This window comes from Oncorhynchus nerka, linkage group LG26 (assembly GCF_034236695.1).
Source record: "Oncorhynchus nerka isolate Pitt River linkage group LG26, Oner_Uvic_2.0, whole genome shotgun sequence".
Classification (NCBI taxonomy): Eukaryota; Metazoa; Chordata; class Actinopteri; order Salmoniformes; family Salmonidae; genus Oncorhynchus; species Oncorhynchus nerka.
In genome coordinates, this window is record NC_088421.1 from 39566915 (window position 1) to 39581890 (window position 14976).

Genomic DNA, 14976 nt, shown 5'->3' on the forward strand with positions numbered 1-14976 from the left:
ATGGATGTGTAACCAGGCCAGCGCAGTACCAACAGCTCTGCTCAGTTTGGTTCAGCTCAGTAGCCTAGTGGGGAAAAGGTATTAGTCTAGACTCTAGACAGAACCATTAGTTCTTTGCTAACCAGGTTCCCCACATAAAATATGTTCTGAATGTGAGTCAAGGTATAGACATTCATGTGATGGGTGATGTCTGATGTGATGAACCATGTGTTAACACTGAGGGGCCCAGGAGGCCCCGAGGGACAGGGGATGACTAACTCACTACTCTTCCTAATCTAGGACAGCTAGGCACACCGCACATCCTTCATGACTCTCATGTTTTAGTCGTGTTGGGCCAAAAATATGTCCGCCGAGGTTAGTCAAACTGGGTCGCCCGCCCGACGGCTTTTTTTGGATCACAAAAAAAGAAGTAAATTGTGCCGTCTAAATGATCTCCGCCTCCTGAAAAGCCACCCTGGACAGCAAAAAGCCTTCCCCGTCAGTTTATTTTTACTAGCATCAAAGTGGGTCAATGACGCCACAGAAAAATATGACGAAACCTCATTTCAACAGTGTCTGAATGGGCCACCACAGGAAGAGAGGGTCACATCTAATAGTCCTTTTCAAAACCTTTTTATTGGTCATATAGAAAATAAAGTAAGCTGTATCAACAAACATACTATATATACACACACACATCAATAACTTAGACATTTCAGAGAACCACGGTTAAAACCACAGTCATTATATATGAATACATCATATTACTTATCTACAGATTGCAAAAAAGTACAATAATTTACAAATAGTTACAATGAACTATTCTCTGTTTTCCATACAAAGTACTGCAATATCTTATTACAACCCATACAGAAAAATAACAAAAACAGTTTAATAATAACTTGATATACCATTCAGACACTTCCAACAGCTTTATTTTCAGACTTAATACCTTTGAAACATAGACCTATACTCGAGTGAGAAATACCTGCACAGTCAAATGTTCACCAAGCATAATTTGATTCAAAAAAGCCTACATATCTCTACTACAGCTAGCAAATCATCACACAAGTGCTGATAAGTTATTCATCCTCTCCAATACAACTCGCTTTTAAACAAAAAGACATAACTAAGTAAAAACGAGATCCGCTGCAGAACAAATTAATTCCAGTGTTTTTAAGATCAATATCAGATACACATTCAACGAACAAAGACAAAACAAATAGAGTTTCAGGAGACAATGAGCAGTAATGATTGAATTAGCAGCATGGTAGGAACCAAACTAATCAAACCACAAATGACAACAGAAATTGCAAGTGGCCCTTATGTTACTCAGGATTGTGTTCCTGGTCACTTCTTCAGGACATAACTTCAGCCCTGTTTTACAGATTGTATAATCACACATCTATAGACTGTAGAATATCTGTAGGTTTAGTCTTTAGAACAGGTAATACCAGTCTTCTAATCTATGGAGTGATATATGTGACAACAGAAATTCAATTTGTGAATACATCTTCAGTTTCTGCTGGTTTTAACATCACTCCATAGTCTTCGGGTTTAGGGGTTTCTGTCAGGGGAAGTCTACTGTTAGAGAAGGGTTAGTCAGGCATTGGGCTACTTCCCCTAGACTAGAATCCCTTTAGACGGGCATCACAGTGAGTGAACATCTGGGGCGTGTCCAGTGAGGGTGGAACACTCAACAACGTTGCAGATAAAAATATAAGCGAATGGATCTGACACAATTCCCAATTCTATCATGACAGGTAATCATATCTGTTCTACACAATGTATTTATATCTGAACAGTTGTACCCTCTAGCAGTTCCCATGGTTTTCATTCTCCTTAACCAACATAAACTAAGGGCCAACTGCAGTTTGGTGTGTGTGGGGGGTAAAAGAACAATGCCACAAGAATTCCAATCCAAAACACAGGAGCTGTTGGTATAAAAATCATTAGACCACAGTCACTATTACAACAATATAGACTACTCTTCTAGCTTTACTCTCACGCCTGTCCACTGAGTTTGCATATGTATAAGGGTCACTTTTTCACGACGGTCAACACTACCTACAGTAGCTACCTACTATACATCTGTCTGTGTGTGTGTGTGTGTTACTCCCTCTCCAGAAGAGATACATGTACAGTGAGCACCACATTGGACAGTGACCATTTTTTTGTTATTTTGGTTCTGTACTCTGCACTTTGAGTTTGAAAGGATACAATGACAATGAGGGTGAAGTGCAGACTGTCAGCTTTAATTTGAGGGTATTTTCATACATATCGGATGAACCGTTTAGAAATGACAGCACCTTTTGTACATGGTCCCCCCATTTCAAGGTACTACAAGTGTTTGTTGAATTGGCTTCACAGATGTGTCGTTAGGCAGGTGTATTCATTGGTGTCGTTAGTGAATGCATGAGAGCTGTTGATGAATGTATTGATTCTAGACTTTGCTATTGCCTTTGGAGGTTGTTGTTGGGGTGTGACAACAGGAGGAAGACGGCAGTGTCCATGCAAATGAAGCTGGCCATCATAAGGCTCAGAAATTAAAATCAATCAATCAGGAACATTGCAGTTTGGTTCATCATTAACAAGAAAAAATAAACCGGTGAACTCAATTATGTCAAAAGACCCGGTTGTCTGAGGAAGACCACTGTAGTGGATGACCGGATAATACTCTCTATGGTGAAGAAAACCCCCCAGACAACAGCCCAACAGATCAAAAACACTCTCCTGGATGCAGGTGTAGGTGAGTCAAAGTCTACCATACGTAGAAGACTACACCAGCAGGACTACAGAGAGACTACAAGATGCAAACCACTGATAAGCCTGAAGAACAGAAAGGCCAGATTACAGTTTGCTAAAAAGCACCTAAAAGAGCCCCAAGAGTTCTGGGAAAAAAGTATTGTGGACAGATGAGACAAAGATGAACATGTACCAGAGTGATGGAAAGTGGAAAGGGAAGAAAAAGACAGGCCCATGATCCAAAGCATACCACCTCATCCGTGAAACATGGTGGAGGGGGTGTTATGGCTTGGGCCTGTATGGCTGCCAGTGGAACAGGCTCACTTGTCTTCATCGACAATGTGACTGCAGACAGAATTAGAACAATGAATTCTGAAGTCTGCAGAAATATTTTATCTCCTCAGATAAAACCAAATGCCTCCAAACTCATTGGAAGTCACTTCATCATGCAACAAGACAATGACCCTAAACATATTGCTAGAGCAAAGAAGGGTTTTTTTATGGCCAAAAAGTGTAAAATCCTTGACTGGCCGAGTCAATCACCGGATCTGAATCACATTGAACATGGAGAAGAGGAGACTGAAGGCAATAAGTCCCTGAAACAAGCAGGAGCTGAAGATGGCTACAGTACAGGCCTGGCAGAGCATCACCAGGGAAGATACCCAGCGTCTGGGGATGTCGATGCATGGCAGACTTCAAGCAGTCATTGCAAAGGATATGGAGACAAATATGAACAATGATTACTTTATTCTAAATCATGTTCAACTGTCCAATGTTTTTTGATGCCTGAAAATGGGGGGGGACCATGTACAAAAGCTTCTATAATTTCTAAACGGTTCATCCGATATGTATGAAAATACCCACAAATTAAAGCTGACAGTCTGCACTTCACCCTCATTGTCATCGTATCCTTTCAAACTCAAAGTTCTAGAGTACAGAACCAAAATAACAACAACAAAAATGTCACTGTCCAATGAATTATGGTGCTCACTGTACGTATGCGAGAAAGGTCATAGGCCAGGATGCCTTTTTAACATTGTGAAGACACATTAAGGTTCACTCCACAAGACTGCCACAGCAACAAGAACGACAACACCCAAACTGGGGAATGTCAAGAGTCATATATATCCATGGATTATCTTCTAGTCAATGGAAATATCTAAGTGTGTTCAGAAGACATAGTGAGGATGTTTTAGCGTACATACACTATATACTAGGGCTGTGTCTGATGGCACCCTATTCCAATATTTAGTGCACTGCTTTTGGTAATGCAGGGAAGTGTCCATTTCAGATGCCCCCTGATCTGATGTGAGCTCAGAGGTGTGGGGAATAGCATATTACACACTGGAGTGCAGACCTATTCTCTCCTGTTCAGGTCTACCTACCATGCAACTTCAAGTGCCGTGGGTTCCTCCTGTTCAGGTCTACCTACCATACAACTTCAAGTGCTGTGGGTTCCTCCTGTTCAGGTCTACCTACCATACAACTTCAAGTGCTGTGGGTTCCTCCTGTTCAGGTCTACCTACCATACAACTTCAAGTGCTGTGGGTTCCTCCTGTTCAGGTCTACCTACCATACAACTTCAAGTGCCGTGGGTTCCTTCTGCCTTCCTGGACTATTCTAGCTATAGGCTAACAGTCTGGGTCCTGGTTCATTTGGACATATTCAGATCTCTGCTTCCTAACCTTTTCCTCTCAGCTGCTCTGTTCTAAAAGGATACGTTCAGTAATTCACAACTTAATGCTGGTGGTTCCTTACCCTGATAGAAGTCTATGAGCCAGGAGAAACTGGGATGATTGGTTTTTACATTACTTAAAGGTGTTCTGGCAACACTTTTTGAACATTTGCCCCCATCACTCCCAATGATTTTTAGCTGGCAGAGGATAAAGTTAGGTGAAGTTTATATTGGCTGTTTAAAGAAATTAGAACCATGGAATACAGTTTCTCCAGGCTCATATAGATATATTCAGGGCAAGGAACCATCTGACATGAAGTTGTAAAATACCGAACATATCCCATGTCATTACATAGATACTATCACCTTTTAAAGGTAAAACTGCTTACTGATAAATCCCTCTTACAGGGTCAGAAGACAGGGGTGACACTTGGCACGTAAGCAGCATTACTGGCAGCAGGTTGATCTTCCAGATCTTCATTTGGTGTCTGAACAAAAAGTCCTTTTAGAAAAATTGTAAATGAGCGACTATCAACACAAGTGCCATCCTTAACAGCTTCGTCTCAGAGTTGCAATGGTTTATTTTTAGGGCAAACTTGTTTTCTCCTGAGCAGAACAAGCTGGAGATCAGTGCATTTTTACCCTCACAAAAACCATGAACACAACCTGACAGTCAGGAGATGACCTGTTATTAGTCATCTGTATAAAGCTGCATGCTGAGCCTCCCTTCTCACAGTTAGAATGAGAAGAAGTTATTTATTCAAGGAGAACTTTTACAATGCTTGGCTATACGGTAAGACAGTGTCAAAGATTTTGATTTTGCTTAGTCTTTGAAAAAGTAAATTGTGAGGCTATTATCCCTTCGCAAATTGCAAGTTGTCCCCTTTGGTAAATGGATAAGACAATAACAGTTGCATCTAAATCAGAGGTGATGTTCCCCTGGAATTGAAACCAAAGAGAGGGGAGGAGGGCCACTTAACTGGGATTCAAAATGAACCAAGGGCCTTATCTTACCCCTATGCCTGCTCGGTCGACAGTAATAACGTCGCAATGACAAAAACATTTGTGAATCACAGCTAGTGGAAGAGATATCACAGATGCCAATATGGATGAAGACAATAGATGATGTTTACACCAGCTATATTATCTCTATTACAGATTCCTATAGAAAATACCACAGCATGACATCTATACAGTGAACAACACTGCCAACTGTCACTTATACACATCACGTCACGCGCTACCCCACACAGTACGCGCCTAGTCACTAGAAAAAGATACCAGCCTTCAATAGTAAGCCACTTTTGGTACAATTGCAAAAAGGATATCACAGGTTTTTTTGTTTGAAGTTTTCTTTTCCAGTGTTTCTATAAACGCCAGATGCTCGTCTATGCATCAATACAAATCAAGAACTCGAAGTCAACGACTTCTAGAATACACACACGTTGACAATTAAACAGTAAAGCTTGTTGTGTGAATATTATTTTGGAATATGTGACCAGCCAGTTCACATGTTATTACATACGCACAAAAAAACGACTTATTTACAAAACAGTTCCAACTTATTTACTCGATGGAGCACAAATTGAGTTTTAAATGTTTTGAGGATCAAAAATTGTCCCCCCAAAGCATAATGATCACAAGATCTTGTAAAAACATTCTGCTTCTCAGATACTGGAGAAAGAAACCATCTTGTAATCGTGGAATGGCATTGTCAACTCCAACATCACACCTATTATTATTATAATACTTATCATCCCATACCAAGTAGGCTATCGTATTATTTTGCAGATCAGATTGACTCATTCCCCTTACATTAAACTATGTAACTTCCTACTTTTCAGTGCATGTGTGTATTATTGCATCTCCTGTTGGTAAAATTCTGTGACAGGCTGACCTGAACCTAAATAAATGCTCAACTTAACAGAATTTCCTGTTTAGTTTTTTTGACCAACTAAAATCACATGAACTGGTCTGATGGGTGAGTTACTAGTCCTTACTGAAGGTTGCTCACAAGACATCAATACCATACAGTGCATTTCCCTCTTCTCATAGTCAGTGCATTCTAACAGGCCCAGGCTTGTTGCTAACTGCAATCACTCTTTCTCCACTTGTGATACGGAGAGAGGGCTAAGAACGTGAAGCATAATGCCAACCGGGTGTGGCTAGACTGTTGGTGGCTAGTAGTTATGAAAGAGTGCATTTCCACATCACAACCCTGTGTCGGGACGGAAAAGACTCAGAGGGGCCTGTAGGAAACAAACAAACACTCAAACACTTAGTACCATGTACAGAAACACACAACTCCATCGAGAGCTCGACTTCCAACACCAGATGGAGTGACATCAATTATGGATTGGGCTGCGTCGTACGACCTTCCTGGACTCACGTGACCTTTAACCTTTTGGAATCAGTATGTGAAAATACACTATAGAGGAAGGATGTGTATAGTCCAGCGGAGGCTCATTGTAATGGCTGGAATGGAATTCATGGAACAGAGTCAAACATGTGCTTTCCATTTGTTTGATACCGTTCTATTTATTCCATTCCAGCCATTACAATGAGCCCGTCCTCCTATAGCTCCTCCCACCAGCCTCCTCTGGTGTATGTATTTCTGCTTGTACAGTGCCAAGGCAGAATGGAAGTATGGTTTATACTACTAAAGGCTGTCTGATAAGGGTTGGTGCCAAGGCAGAATGGAAGTATGGTTTATACTACTAAAGGCTGTCTGATAAGGGTTGGTGTGGCCTCTGCTGCTGGCCAATTGAAAGAGTGTTACTAGCTGGTACAAAGGTCTGGGGGGGGGTTGTGTTGTGTGTTCTGGCCCAAAAGACAGACAAGGGAACTAATCCTGTGCTCCATGATGATACACTGACTATAGTACTCGTTTCATTAGTCTGATAACTCTCCACGCCGCCCAGCCCCGATACTACGACCTGGCTCCCGTCTTGGACTTGATGATGGTGATGACGCTGGTGGCCGTGGCCACCTTCCCAGGGACCAGGGGCCCCATGACCCCCCGACCCCCTGGGGTTAAGGCTACGGCCGGGCTGCGCGCCACAGTCCTGGCGAAGCTCTGCAGGGCCTCGTACTTGGAGCGCAGCGAGTCCAGCTCCACCTTCATGGTGGCGTTCTCTGTGGCCAGCTTGTCCACCTCCAGCTGCAGCGCCGTCTTCTGCTTCTCTAGCTCCTCCTTCTGGGTGACCCGCTTGACGCGGCAGCTGGCGGCGTAGCCACGGTTCTTCAGGGTGCGCCGCCGCTGCTTGAGCTGCAGGATTTCGTCCTTGGTGAGGCCGCGGAGGTGAGCGTTGAGCTCCCGGACAGACATGGTCACCAGTTCGTCGTCCGTGAGGCTGGTCCCATTCTCCCCTGGCTCCTTCTTCACCTGAGAGGGAAGTGAAGGGGGGGATGATTTGATTCATTTTGAAGGTAAAACATTTTTCAGTAAAAAGTACAAAGCCCAGAGGATAACTCATGAAAGCATTATACAGCAGTTATTTTCAATGTGGTCCAAAGAGCAGGGGAAAGGGAGGGGATGTGGTCAGGAGGAGGAGGAAGGGGGGACAAAGAGGGAGAAGGAGGAAGAGGGGTGATGACAAACAAACAAGTATGACTAGAGTACAGATGGTAAGAAGAACATACCTTTTCTCCCCACACTGACAGTGTAAGAGAGACAAAGGTTAAGGTAGGGGTCTATGTCCTTCTTTGGTTAGTTTACCTTCAAGGCTTTGTTTCCCTTGTTTGTAGTAGTCATGCCACGAGAGCCGCTTCCAACGACACCACTTGTTGCTCTGTGGAAGAGAAGAACTTCAATAAGAATCCATATAGCCAGAGGAGAAGAACAGTGAGGTTTCACGTCAAATAGAGAAGAACATGAGAAGAACAGTGAGGTTTCACATCAAATAGAGAAGAACATGAGAAGAACTGAGGTTTCACGTCAAATAGAGAAGAACATGAGAAGAACAGTGAGGTTTCACGTCAAATAGAGAAGAACATGAGAAGAACAGTGAGGTTTCACGTCAAATAGAGAAGAACATGAGAAGAACAGTGAGGTTTCACGTCAAATAGAGAAGAACATGAGAAGAACAGTGAGGTTTCACGTCAAATAGAGAAGAACATGAGAAGAACAGTGAGGTTTCACGTCAAATAGAGAAGAACATGAGAAGAACAGTGAGGTTTCACGTCAAATAGAGAAGAACATGAGAAGAACAGTGAGGTTTCACGTCAAATAGAGAAGAACATGAGAAGAACAGTGAGGTTTCACGTCAAATAGAGAAGAACATGAGAAGAACAGTGAGGTTTCACGTCAAATAGAGAAGAACATGAGAAGAACAGTGAGGTTTCACGTCAAATAGAGAAGAACAGGAAAGGTGATCAAAAAGATCTGTTCCTCAAACTCAGAATCCAATGGAGGAAAAGGTCATTGAGGAGGGACCTTGGGTATTCTCGAATACGGTTGAGAAGGAATGGAGGAGATTGTGCAGAATAGAGGAAAGGCTAATTGTGACGGAGCCATTCGTTTTCAGAGATGGAGCAGAGACTTCAGCTCTTCCTCTAAAAGTAACAGGCAGGCCAATCAGTAACAGGCAGGCCAATCATTTGTGCAACTGTGAACTAAAGGACAGTTGGCATTTGACGGTTTGGCACAACTACAGCAGTAGCGACTGTCACTTTGATTTATTAGAAAACAAAACCATCAGCGGGGAACTTCCTCAACGAGCAGCCACCAGGCAGGAAACACCTCAACTGGAGAAGTCCCCATCTTACTGTATGTACCTCAGACAAACAGCTCTAACACACACACACTTACACACACAGAACCTACTGTATGTACCAGTCCTGACACCTCAGACTAACAGCTCTAACACACACACACTTTAGAAAGAACTCAGTCTGGGGAAAATGTTTAAAACACATGTAAAAGACAAGCGTTTATTATTCGACAAGTTCAGGTAGTCCATCCCCATTTAGTGACTGATGAATAAAAGATGACTGGGGAGGGAAACTGTATTCTAGTCAAGTCCATCCTATTCAACTATTACTGTACATATACTATTCTAACCTACGTATTCTTCAAATAAAATATATATTCTATCCACAGTGTCTATACATCCCATCACACACACATACAGTGCATTCTGAAAGTATTCAGGCTCCTTGACTTTTTCAACATTTTGTTACATTACAGCCTTATTCTAAACTGGATTAAAAATATTAAAAAATCCTCAATCTACACAAAATACCCCATAATGCCAAAGCGAAAACAGTTTTTTTTAGAATTGTTTGCAACTTTTTTCTAAATTAAAAAACAGAAATACCTTATTTACGTAAGTATTCAGACCCTTTGCTATGATACTCGAAATTGAGGCCAGGTGCATCCTGTATCCATTTATCATCATTGATGTTTCTACAACTTGATTGGAGTCCATCTGTGGTCAATTTAAATGATTAAATGATCGGACAGGATTTGGAAAGGCACACACCTGTCTATATAAGGTCCCATGTTAACAGTGCATGTCAGATCCAAAACCAAGCAATGAGGTCGAAGAAATTGTCCGTAGAGTTCCGAGACAGGATTGTGTTAAGGCACAGATCTGGAGAAGGGTACCGAAACATTTCTGCAGCATTGAAGGTCCCTAAGAACAACGTGGCCACCATTCTTAAATGGGCCTTTGTCAGGGAGATGACCAAGAACCCAATGGTCACTGACAGAGCTCCAGAGTTCCTCTGTGGAGATGGGAGAGCCTTCCAAAAAGGACAACCATCTCTGCAGCACTCCACCAAATCAGGCCTTTATGGTAGAGTGGCCAGACGGAAGCCACCACTCAGTAAAAGGCATATGGACAGCCAGCTTGGTTTGCCAAAAGGCACCTAAAGGACTCAAGACCATGAGAAACAAAATTATCTGGTCTGATGAAGCTAAGATTACACTCTTTGGCCTGAATGCCAAGCTTCACGTCTGGAAGAAACCTGGCACAATCCCTACGGTGAAGCATGGCGGTGGTAGCATCGTGCCGTGCGGATGTTTTTCAGCGGCAGGGACTGGGAGACTAGTCAGGATCGAGGTAAAGAGAAGAAATGGGAGAAACTCTCCAAATACAAGTGTGCCAAGCGTCATATCCAAGAAGACTCAAGGCAGTAATTGCTGCCAAAGTGCTAGCCTACTGGTGGTGTTTGTTTACTGTTGTGCTATCATCAGATAATAGCTTCTTATGCTTTCTGCCGAAAAGCCTTTTTAAAATCTGACATGTTGGCTGGATTCACAACGAGTGTAGCTTTAATTTAGTATCTTACATGTGTGATTTAATGAAAGTTTGATTTTTATAATAATTTTATTTGAATTTGCCGCACTGCATTTTCCCTGGCTTTTCCTAGAGAGGTTAAGAAAGGCATTGATGTTTATGGTTAGGTACACGTTGGAGCATCGACAGTCCTTTTTCGCGAATGCGCACCGCATCGATTATATGCACTAGATAAACTAGTGATATCATCAACCATGTGTAGTTAACTAGTGATTATGATTGATTGATTGTTTTTTATAAGATAAGTTTAATGCTAGCTAGCAACATACCTTGGCTTCTCACTGCATTCGCGTAACAGGCAGGCTCCTCGTGGAGTGCAATGAGAGGCAGATGGTTAAAAGCTTTGGACTAGTTAACTGTAAGGTTGCAAGATTGAATCCCCGAGCTGACATGGTAAAAATCTGTCGTTCTGCTCCAGTTAACCCACCGTTCCTAGGCCGTCATTGAAAATAAGAATGTGTTCTTAACTGACTTGCCTAGTTAAATAAAGGTGAAAAAAATGGTGTCCAAAAATACCGATTTCCGATTGTTATGAAAACTTGAAATCGGCCCTAATTAATCGGTCATTCCGATTAATCGGTCGAGATCTAGTGTCATCACTACACTGTCTCGCCACCTTGGCCTGGATGAGGGCAAGGATCTTGGCAGTCTGGCGAAGTATACTTCCAAGCAAGGGCTTTGGGACAGAGATGCAATATGGCAGTCGTGCCAACATATCTCATCAGCCACCTGGTGGAAGAGACTGTGGATCTGAGGCTCTTTCCCCTCTTGCCTCCACCATCCTCCAAATCCCACCAACATCAGCCACCTCAGAGCGCAACTGGTCCTTGTCTGGGAACACACACACCAGAGCACACAACAGTCTGACCAATACAAGGGTTGAGAAATTGGTGGCCATCTGGGAACATTTTGGGCTTTTTGAGCATGACAACGAGCCATCCTCAACAAGGTTGGAAAGTGACAGTGAAGATGAGGCCTCAGTCTGATTTTCAAGAGGTGGACATTGAGGAGGTCCAAGGAGAAGACATGGAAGCCTGAGAGGAAGACAACCCAAAGCTTTAGTCTATAAACTATCATTTTTCAGATGATTGTTGAAAACGTTTCTGGGAGATGCGATGCATCATTGGGGATCATTCAATATTCCCTTTCTTTTGTTTTTCAGTGAAATCATCCCATGTGAAAAGTCAACTCATTTAATTAAAGTTCAATTCGTAACTGAATTGTTTTTTTTGTTTTTTTCTGTTGAACGGATTTGAATCATTTGCAATTGTCTACTTATGATAAGGTCAAATGTTTCTGTTTCTACATGATATGGTAAATATATCCAATGCAAAAAACATCATTTAAATGCTATTAATATTAATTTGCATATATTTCTGTTAATTCCCATACATTCCCGATATTTCCCATGGAAAGTTTCCACCTGTGAATTTTCCCCACAATGTGCAACCCTAATCTGTAGTATTCCGGAACCCCTTCCAGCTGAGCTGGTCCACAGTTAGTGTGAGCCTTGTCACAGTGTCAGAGGGTAGCAGAACACACACTTGTGACTGAGTAGAGCAGTGGCCCTTGACGAACTGCTTTACTCAACACAGAGAAAAGGCTGTGTCAGCACCACGGCATGCCGACACACACACACACACACACACACACACACACACACACACAATAAGCTCATTTACACAGGGTGTGTGAGAGTAGCGCTTGGCTGTGTGTGTGTACGTGTAATCGTGATGGCTAAACACCTCAGTTTTGCAAATAGCTGTAAATATGTGAGACGAAGCGTGAGAGGATGTGTAGACTACACACAGCAGAGACGATGGAGAAACAGAAAAAGCCAGAAAGAGAGATGAGTAGTCGTTCTGAAGTGCGGCCAAGACGTTGCCATGGCAACAACGGGGTGGGGGGCTACAGGTGGAAACGACAGCTCACCTGAGCCAAACGGGATGAGACGGGCCACTTGTTAAAAATGACCTGGATACGACACCACCACACAGGCAGTGGAGGAATGGAACACAGGGTCACATTGTGGCTCGCATTCTTGATGCTTCCCTTTCAAATACCCGCATAGAATAGCCTAACAGTGTTCTCTCTCCGCTAGCTAGTAGGCTAACCCCTAACAGTGTTCTCTCTCCGCTAGCTAGTAGGCTAACCCCCAACCGTGTTCTCTCTCTCCGCTAGCTAGTAGGCTAACCCCCAACAGTGTTCTCTCTCCGCTAGCTAGTAGGCTAACCCCTAACAGTGTTCTCTCTCCGCTAGCTAGTAGGCTAACCCCCAACATTGTTCTCTCTCTCCGCTAGCTAGTAGGCTAACCCCTAACAGTGTTCTCTCTCCACTAGCTAGTAGGCTAACCCCTAACAGTGTTCTCTCTCTCCGCTAGCTAGTAGGCTAACCCCTAACAGTGTTCTCTCTCTCCGCTAGCTAGTAGGCTAACCCCTAACAGTGTTCGCTCTCTCTCCGCTAGCTAGTAGGCTAACCCCTAACAGTGTTCTCTCTCTCCGCTAGCTAGTAGGCTACCCCCTAACAGTGTTCTCTCTCTCCGCTAGCTAGTAGGCTAACCCCTAACAGTGTTCTCCCTCTCCGCTAGCTAGTAGGGTAACCTCTAACAGTGTTCTCTCTCTCCGCTAGCTAGTAGGCTACCCCCTAACAGTGTGTTCTCTCTCTCCACTAGCTAGTAGGCTAACCCCTAACATTCCATTCTACAATCAGTAGAAATAGATAAGGCGTATTTCCATCTATATATAATAGACAGTAACAAAGACACACACCAGTAGTTCCTCTACTGAGTCCCTACCAGGAAGCCTTTCAAAATACTACAGAGATAATGGGATATAGAAATATGATTAGGGTTGCAAAGGGTCGGAAACTTTCCCGAAATTTTCCATGGGAAGATAAGCCCTGGAATTTTGCTTAAATTCATCAACAACAAAAAAAGTTAGCTTATAATGGTGAACCTTTTTTGTGGGATACACATAAGTCAATTCTACTGAAAGTTTCCACCTCTGAATATTCCCCAAAATGTGCAACCCTAAATATGATGCACAGATAGACTAATGCATGGGTGTCAAACTCTGGCCCGTGGGCCAAATTTGGCCCGCGGGGTAATTATATTTGGCCCGCGAGACAATACCAAATTACTACTAGAGCTGGCCCGCCGGTATTATACAGCGCATTCACCACTAATACTACGAATCCCATAATGCTCTGCTGTTTTCGCGCGCCAATCAGGACAGGACCCAGAAACGCTCTCTCCTCTGTGACAGTAGTCATAGCAACATAGACGCTACAACTGTCAGCGAGCTAACCCTTCCCAAAAATGGCGAAAAGAAAGGCAGAAAACAGGAGCTTTCTGGACAAGTGGGAGGCAGAATATCTGTTTACATATGTAAAAGACAAACCTGTTTGTCTTGTTTGTGGAGTCAACGTGGCTGTAAGTAAGGAGTACAACATTAGACGACACTATGAAACGAAACACCATGGCAAATACAAGGACCTGGACATGACTCAAAGGAGCCAGAAAGTAGAGGAGATGAAAAGAAGTTTGGTTTCACAACAGAATATGTTTAAAAAAGCCACATCACAAAGCGAGGCTGCTGTAAAGGCTAGTTATATAGTGGCAGCAGAGATCGCAAAATCAGCCCGGCCCTTTAATGAGGGAGAGTTCATGAAAAAGTGCATGATGAAGGTTTGTGACCTCGTATGCCCAGAGAAAAAACAAGCATTTTCAAACGTGAGCCTGAGCAGGAACACAGTAGCTGATCGCACATGTGATCTTGCCACCAATCTGTATGACCAGCTGATGGAAAAGGGAAAAGATTTTGTTGCGTTCTCCCTCGCTGTGGATGAGAGCTGCGACGCATCTGATACTGCTCAGCTGTCAGTCTTCATCCGTGGAGTGGACTCAAATCTGTGTGTTACGGAGGAGCTATTAGGATTCAAATCAATGCATGGCACAACCACAGGAAAGGAAATCTTTGAGGAGGTTTCCAAATGTGTAACTGAAATAAAGCTGCCGTGGGATAAACTCGTTGGATTAACGACAGATGGTGCGCCAGCGATGTGCGGTAAAAAGAGTGGACTGGTGGGCATGGTTCGGGAGAAGATGCGGGAAGAGAACTGTGCAGGTGAGCTAACTGTTTACCACTGCATCATACATCAGGAAGCACTGTGTGCCAAAGCCCTAAAGATGGAACATGTTATGACCACAGTAACACAGGTAGTTAACTTTATAAGAGCCAAAGGTCTAAATCACCGCCAGTTTAAATCTTTTCTGGA

General features: G+C 43.1%; 1 protein-coding gene across 2 annotated transcripts in view; it reads right to left on the reverse strand.

Annotated features, from left to right (window-relative positions):
• Positions 1-596: 596 nt before the first annotated feature.
• The window catches only part of LOC115117604 (transcription factor MafG-like), a 35777-nt gene continuing 21397 nt past the window's right edge, over positions 597-14976 (reverse strand). For both annotated transcript variants that reach the window (XM_065010651.1, XM_065010650.1), the window contains exons 2-3: positions 8118-8190; positions 597-7784 (exon numbers count right to left, since the gene is read on the reverse strand). In XM_065010651.1, the coding sequence (XP_064866723.1) occupies positions 7329-7784; positions 8118-8153 (492 nt within the window). In that variant the 5' untranslated portion in view covers positions 8154-8190 and the 3' untranslated portion in view covers positions 597-7328. The remainder of the gene's footprint in view (positions 7785-8117; positions 8191-14976) is intronic.